At 48.8% G+C, this 8,014-nt stretch overlaps 1 protein-coding gene across 2 annotated transcripts in view; it reads right to left on the reverse strand.

The window, feature by feature from the left end:
* Positions 1-7,977, reverse strand: part of CUNH3orf18 (chromosome unknown C3orf18 homolog) — an 11,665-nt gene extending 3,688 nt beyond the window's left edge. The window contains exons 1-5 of one of the 2 annotated variants that reach the window (XM_035894832.1): positions 7,966-7,977; positions 6,324-7,594; positions 4,336-4,728; positions 2,996-3,021; positions 1,211-1,340 (exon numbers count right to left, since the gene is read on the reverse strand). In XM_035894832.1, the coding sequence (XP_035750725.1) occupies positions 1,211-1,340; positions 2,996-3,021; positions 4,336-4,569 (390 nt within the window). In that variant the 5' untranslated portion in view covers positions 4,570-4,728; positions 6,324-7,594; positions 7,966-7,977. Of the gene's footprint in view, positions 1-1,210; positions 1,341-2,995; positions 3,022-4,335; positions 4,729-5,634; positions 7,595-7,965 lie in introns of both variants that reach the window. The other variant, XM_009639363.2, reaches the window with a different exon arrangement.
* Positions 7,978-8,014: the final 37 nt, after the last annotated feature.

The following is an 8,014-nucleotide window of genomic DNA, read 5'->3' on the forward strand; positions in this document are numbered from 1 at the left end:
TCCCTTTCTGCTTACACCAAGCTTGCTACAGATTATCTGAAGGCGTAAAGTGTGTGGAAACTGAGAATTGTTTGGGTGAACTCCTGCTCCTGGAACTGGAAAAGCAAGGGAAGACAGGGGCAACACGGAGCAGCTGGAGAGGAATTCAAGAAAGGAGAGATGTCTACTCTAAGGGGAGGCCGCATCACTGGCTAAGAGACGTACCTGTTCCAACCATCCCTGCTGGCTCTGTCTTTCAGAAAGGCTTTTTGTGTGGTGGTGGTGACAAAGGAAACAGAAAACACTGTGAAGCTGCCTGCAAAGGATGGTGAGAAGCCCTTCTTCCCTATTTCTCCTACCTCTTGGTACACTGGGGAAGAAGATAGCCTCTTGTGAAAGATCCATCTGGACCATTAACCACAAACAACTGGCCAAGCTATCAAGCTCTCTCCTAACTCACAAAGGTAATAAGCCAGCAGTCTCTGAGGACCTTATCATTTCTCAGCATGCTGCATGCCTTTGAACACTCTGAAGTGGTCAAAGCAAAGCCTTCTTCCCCTCTCCCCAAATTCAAATAGAGAACTCCCCTCCCTTTTCTCTTTCTGAGCCATGCCTGCTCTGTGCCCACCAAGGTTGGCTTGGAGGAGCTGACAAGACCAGATGTGCCATGCCACAGCAATGTGCAGGCTTTCTGCCTGCATTCTTCAGGGCTTGCAGCACAGTTAACTGTTACGTTTACAGGCTTTCCCTCAGCAAGGCCTCATTCCCCACTTGTAGCCTTAGGCAAAGCAGGGATACCTTAAAACTGGGTAGAAATTATTTGCTTTTCAGGGCCAGGGCAAAGGAGCCTCAGTGCTTTGAGGGCATTCAAGCCCCATCTCCCGGAAGATGGCATTCATCCTACTGCTCCCTTGTGGTGCCCTGGGTGGTAAACTGTAGTAAACTCACCCTTAATTACTGAAGTTGCCCTTTTCTTTCTGCTAGTTGTGTAGAGCCAGCACTTTGCCTCCCCAGGCCCTTCATCCTAGTTGCCTGACTTGTCAGTCCACCCTAAGCACTCTAAAATGCTCAAGCCCCCTATCTCTAGGGCTGACAGAGAGGGGGGAAGTCCTCCTGAGGTCTTATGTGGTTTCCTTACCCTACAACCCTACAAAAACTTGTTGACTCTGTAACAAAAACAGTGTAGATACCAGTGGTTGTAGTAACAGACTCGCTGGCCCTTGCTGCCTACCTTACTCTGTGATGCCTGAGAAGATGCTGCATCTCGCCCATGTTCCAGCAGCTCCTGCTCCAATTCATCCTGTTCCTCGGTGGGATCAAAGTTGTACATGGGCATGAGCTGGTGCCGTAGCTTCTCCAACCTGCCAGTGGAAGGGAGGGGAAAGGGCTGGCTGAGAAGGACAGATGCTCAGGCTGCCTTCCCCACCCCACTGCTGAGGCTTTCTGCAGGCTGTTTCTCCTGCTGCACAGTGATTCTGCTCTTGTTGCTCTTGCTGGATAAGGGTCATGTCCTGTCCTGCAGGGATGAGGATAAGAACCTACTACGCACAGCTGGCAGGAGTGGAAGATACCCAGAGTGCAGTTACAGGGATTAATTGCCATCACTAATCTATATTGGCAGGCATTACGCACAGAAGAATCAGACAGGGATTTAAGTTCTTGCAGACCTTAAAAGATCAAGCTTTATGTGGTGGGACAAAAGAGACAGTGGAACATACTAGCTAGGCATTTTGTGACTTCTCCCCCTGTCCCTCTGCTCAAGACAGCCAGTCCTGCCATGTTGCTCTACGCCTGCCAGCGTAAGTCCACTTTTAGCTCCAGTGGCCTCAGAGTAGTACTTTAACTCTGGGGCTGAAATACATAAAAATAAATAGAAAATAATAACAAATAGAAGATAGGAAAGAGATTCTCATAGGAGGCTGATGCCTGTGGACAGACTGTTCTTACTCTTGTACCATTGCTCCAAGTGTCAGAGCTATAAAGTATTACCCCAAGGGGTCTCCCTAAATACTGGGCAGCTCAGCTCAGAGATGGAGGATGGATGGGTGGGCACGCTCCTGTGAAAACACTGAGCCCTGCCTTAGGCTGTAACTGAGTTTTGGGAGTGGGGGAGGGAAACACACAAGCAATTACTGGCAGTGTCACCACAAATATCTATTTTGGCAAGTGTTAGGATGACACATTCCCTCCCTGCTTCTACATGGGTTTGCCAACACAACCATTATCTCCAGCAGCGCTATGTTCACGGGCCAAGCATTAGCTTCTCCTGTGGCAGTACCCAGATCTGGGCTTCAGGATCTGGCTTGGAAAATTAACAGTGGGCAGCAGCACTTCTTGGAAGTCCATGGCCAGGCCAGGCCTGCCACAAGGAGGTGGCAGGGAAGAGGTACCACATCTCATGGATCTTTACCAATGTCTCTGCTGTCAGAGATGGAAGAATCAAGATGCCTGTCTCCCTCTGTGCTGCTCTCCTCTCTATTTTCAGCCAAGAGCTTAACAAGAAAATTAAGACACTAAGTCTTGGGCTAAAGAGCTGCATCTCTGCACTCTGCTGCTGCCAGCTGCTGTGGCTGGAGCTAAAGAGGCCTTCAGCCTTGCAAGGCCACTGTCATTGGCCCAGGCTGTTGGAAAACAGGGATCTGGGAATGGCTGAAACGCGATATCCACACCTCTCATGACAGAGTTCTCAGCTTCTTTATATACTCATAACCCTTTCCTCTGTTTTAGTGCATCTTGTAGATGAAGCATGAAGAGTTTGCCAGACCCCTAACCTCTTCCCGCTCAACCACATTTTCCTTTCCAAAGCTGTGGAGGACTCTTTGAAGCTCTGTTGTTAGAAGGTGGGCCAATATCAGGAGTGCAGCGTCCTCTGCCTCATTCACACACACCTGATTCCCCATAGGCTTGTTCTCAGACAGCCATCCCTTACACTCTCCCCATCTCCCTGTCTCCTTCCTAGCTCCCTCTGGATTTTGAAGCACTGAGTTCCCTTCAGCCAACAACAGACATTACTTACCTCTTCCTCTTCCTGATATACAGAACCTGAAGGAGAAAAAAAAAACATCATTACAATAGTCCCAGTAGGATGGGGAACAGCTGAGAAGAGAAATTTTGGGCACAGGGCACACAGAAAGGAGGTATAGCAAGTCTGGTGTCACTGCACACCAAAGCAGGGGGAAGGCAGGAGTGACAACTGAAAACGAAATTTCATATGCATGAGTGTAAGCTCGGTAGCACATTATGTCTGACACGAAGTGCTTGAGTAGCCTGTTGTTAGGTGTATTAGTAGTAGTAAGAGTGTTAGGTGCATTAGGTGTAGCTCAGCACATTTTGGTGGCTGCAGGACATATGCTGCAATTTAAGAGTGGATGAAGAACCCTCCCCTTTGTGGTTTTCATCTGTAGAATTCCTACAGTGTGGAAGTGCTGTTACCCCCTCCCCAGTATAAAGGGAAGAAGCAAAGAGGGCATGCTCAGTGACTTGCCTCGTGTCAGCCAGTAAGAGTGCCTGCGCTGGGAAGGAAGTGAGGCTTTTGGCCTCCAGAGCCTTGTTCTGAGAACTACGAACGCTGGATGTTGCTCTTGGGAGCTTATGACCGTTTCCAGGATAACGTTCCCAGGTTCTCTTAGGAGCTTTTGGAAAAATTCCTCCTTGGGCCTGCAATGAAATTTTGCAGTAGTCCCTTTCTGTAGGCTCCTCTGATGGTGGTATTAGTGAAGCTCTTCCTCATATGAGGAATGGGAGCTTGCCGCTACCTTCTGTTCTCTGTTGGCAGGTAAATGAGCTGGTTATATATCAAAAGACAAACTGCAGTGCTCGCATTGCCCGTGTCAGGCCCAGAACTATAGTTTCTGCAAGTTTCTGCCTACAGCATTAATGGCAAGGTTAGTTACGCAGCAAATCCTCAAGGACTTTGCTGATACCCAGCAAGTAGAGCCTTGGAAATGCAGCCCAGAATGAGCCTAGTTGAATGAGTCTATTCAGGTGACTTTAATTCAAAAGGGCATGTCCACAGGGGAGATTATGGTGGTTTCATAACAAGTCAGAACAGAATCCGCTTCGTGTTTTTTTAACTGAACTTCCTATTGCTATTAAAAAAAAAAACCTGACAGTACATATGGCTTCCTCTAGGCCTGCTGAGCATCCCCTTCAGACTAGACCTCAGGGAGACTGCAGAAACATTGGAGCACTGGATCAAGACCTTACTAAGAAAGGGGTCTCAGGAACTATCAGTTCCCAGCAGTTCTGGGTGAGTCTTTAGTAGAATGCAAATAAATTATTCAACCCAAATCAGTCCTAGACCCCCTTTGATACCCTCCACACTCGACAGAGAAATATTTAGCAGGGTTCTCTTACCATAGCTACAGCCAACCCAATCACAGTAATGATCCCAAAGGACAGCAGCATTGTGCTCATGCTGGGTCCAGTGCTGGTGACATCTGGGATTTTGGTGCTGTTGAAACTGGTGGTCTCAGGGCTTACGGTAGCTGTTTCTGGTACAGTCACATCCAGAGTTGTCCCGGGGTCTGGCCTGGCCGTGGTGGTGGTGCTGTGATACAAGTCATGCACAGAGGGTGAGCTGTAACTCATCCTGCCAGCTCTTGGTATTTCCTTTTACCAAGCTGTTATCCTCACCCATCAGCTACAGAAGCAGAGAGCTGCCCTTTGTATCAAGGACCCACATGTGAGACCTATCCTGTAGCTTCATTGCTGATGGTTTTTCTTCATAGGAACCACACTGGTTTCTGCCTAGGGAAGAATAAGAACAAATGAACAGTGCAGATCTCTTAGAAACAGGCACAACCTTTTCCGAAGCCTAATTCACTAGAATAATTTTTGAGAGCAGCTCATGGGTGTCCACTCAAAATAACAAAAAGATTTTTCAGGTGTACTGAGAGTCCCCAAAGTCATGCCTGATTCAGTTGAAGTCAGTGATATGCTCCCCGCTCACGGCTTCAGCTCTGCCTCCTTGCAGGCACCTGGCAGACCTATGTGGGGACAACCTCAGAACTGTTGTCTTTGGTCTGCTCCAGGCTGAGCCAGGTGGCCTCCATCCACCCTGGCAGATACAGCATTTTCCTACTTCTGTCTCTTGCTTTTAATTTTTGGAAAGTTACATGGATCCCCTTAAATTTATCAGTGGGAACACATCCAATAAAATGGCACCCAGCTGTGAGGCATCCACATCTCAGGATGCTTTTTACTGAATCCAAAGTAGGACTTCCCTGTTGTGATAGTCACTGGTGACTGGTAAGTCACTGCACTATCCATCGCCCCACAGTTCCTCATCCCATGCGCTCTGGAAAGGCAGCTTCCTTAAAGCAGTGGGTTGCACCAGTCCCACATCTGCTACTAAAAACTGAGTATTTCTCAAGTCCCCCATGAAAGCACCCACTCAAGCTTAGTCATGCACTGCTAATTACCAATATTAATTTTAAAATGAGTCCAATTTTGGATTGGAGTTGTGAAATTTGATAGAGCTATTCATGCTGAAAACATGAAAGGCTTTAATTGCTTCATGCTTCTATTGTGCAAGTGAGCAGGAGTTGCAAAATGCCATGGGATGATCCTACAGGAAGTATTTGCACAACTTTGTTTATAAACCCATTGTATATAACATTAGTTCAGCAGTTGCTTCCATGAAAATGCAGCTACCTCTGGACCCGAGCAGTGCCATCCCTGAGAACTACTGCAGCAGTCCTGTCCTCTGATAATCTCTCTGCAGTTTAGCAGACATTACATCTCTGGACTGGAATGCAGCCGGGACACAGGGGTTAATGAGCTCTGAATAGAAAAAGATGTGCCTGCAAAGAGAAATGAGCCATTGTTCAGCTCCACTCTGTTCTATTCTAGGCAAGGTTATTGCGCAGTTCCCATTACTGTGACGCCTTACTGCTGTCCATAACTGCATTGAACGGTGTGATTCACATCTGTCACTAACAACTGAAGCAGAGAAATTGTACCAGGCAAACAGCATCAGGCCACCCAGTGGCCAGTCAGCAGCCTGAGTAGCCACCTTGACTTGCACAGCACTTGTCCTGCGTCTCCCCGAGCAGGTAAATCTCTTGCCACACACACAGGATTTGTCTCACAGCTCCCTGTGAACAACTTTGTGGAGCAGGAGCTGCTGGGGGATTTTGAAGTGCCTGGGAGACTGGGAGCCATCAAACTCCCATGAATTTCTAGAAAATGTGAAGATAGCAGTTCTGGTCTGGTCCCACCTAACATCAAGCTAAGACACGAGTTCATTGCAGCTGAAAGGGACCAGGTCCTTCACTGACCACCAAACCATGCACGCCTAGTTTAAACCATGTGGCACCCGGATTTCCCCAGCCATTACTAACCACAGTGGAGCTCAGGTGTAGTGGACGCTTGGGCACAACAATCACAAATTTGAAATCTGAGTGCCAAAACAGCAGCAGCAGCTACAGCCCAGGAGGGAAAGGGAAGGAATTGTTGAGCGGATATTGGGCAGACCGAGCAGCTGCTCAGAGAGAATCATCAATTTGTGCTATTCAGGGAAAATCTCCATGACGATAATTCACTTTTTTAAAAAAGCCACCACCAAGGAAACAAAAAGTGGAAAAAGAGTCTAAGTGAAAGGAACGAAGCAGGCCCAAGGGCTTTGCAAAGTATGGCCCTAGATCTCAAACAGCTCCTGAATTTTGGAAACAAAATGGGCTAGGCCTTCATCTCAATGCAGTGTCAGTTTTGGAAAACCACTGGAACTTGGATGTTAAAGCCTTTGGATAAGACCCCTTTTGTATGGACCACACACTGTGCTGCCGTGCATTGCTCCTCTGAATAAAGTTAGGCTAGGTTAAAGTTAGCCAGCTCAAAATCTGGTCAAGTAGGAATGGGGGCTCTTGTTCATGCTTTCAGGGTCTTGACTGTGCTGAAGGATTCCCAAGCCCAGAGACCTAGCTCTGCAGACCTAACAGCCCTGTGTGAAAGGTTTCTGACATGGCTTAGACAACCAGTTCCACGTCCAGATGAGGGTATTTCTGTGCCCAAGCCCTTTCTGGTCCAGGTTGCAGAGGGCCAGATTGGGGAGGCTGAGCACAAGTGTGGCCCAGGGCCCATGGCTTACAAAGGTAGAGCTGGGGGCAGATGATCTTTCCCACCACCCTCCTTTCCCAGTTGTCATCCTGGTGATGGAAGTTTGATCTTCAGGCTGGGCACTGTCCAAGTCTGATGGCTGCTCTAGAGCCAAGGACAGCTATTAGCTATCGCTGGCAGGTTTCAGCATAGTCCATGCACAAATAGAACAGAACATAAGAGGAACCAGATCCTCAGCTGCTGCGAGTTGGCATTCTTCCATTGCCTGCACCAACAGAGCTTCTCACACAGCCAGGACCGCTCTGTGCTGGGCTCTGCTGGGTCTGGAATAAGAAGAACATGGTTGTTTCTCGCCTAAGCCAGCATTTCCAAACTGGTCTCTGATAGGTGCTGCAGTGGCCAACACCTCAGATTCAGAACATCATGTCAGAGACACTAGCATAAGGCTGCTGGCTTTCCTGAGTCTTGGTTTTAATCTCTCTGTGCTGCAGTTTCCTCTTGGTTATGACAGGAATAGAGGTTTGTGTCACAGGGATGAAGATGGGTGACGGGGTCTCTGGATGAAGAAGGCAAATAATAACTAGTATTTTTTCTACATTACTTCACCAAGATGAAGTGTCTCTAGTAATTCAGCAAAGCAAGTGGCACTGGGTTGCTGCTGGCTACGGGATGTGCCTTCCCAGTGCGTGAACTTGTGGCTTCCTCTCCCCCAGCGAGAGGGCTGACCAGGCTCCAGGACAGCCCCCAGGGTGGGGAGGAAGCCCCAGGCGCCTGGGCCCCCCGTCCCACAGCACCTCAGCCATCACCCTCGCACTGTCAGAGAGGTAGCACGGTCCCGTCCCATCCCACCCTGGCACAGGTGCGGGGGCACTCCCCAGCAATGTCACCGCGCTGATGGAGAACTGAAATGCAAGCGATCGCCCTCACCCCTAAGCCCCTCCGGGCCGTGCCACCCCGCAGCTGGCCAGGGACTCCA

The sequence above is a fragment of the Egretta garzetta genome, unplaced genomic scaffold, assembly GCF_000687185.1.
Source record: "Egretta garzetta isolate BGI_Z169 unplaced genomic scaffold, ASM68718v1 scaffold215, whole genome shotgun sequence".
Lineage (NCBI taxonomy): Eukaryota > Metazoa > Chordata > Aves > Pelecaniformes > Ardeidae > Egretta > Egretta garzetta.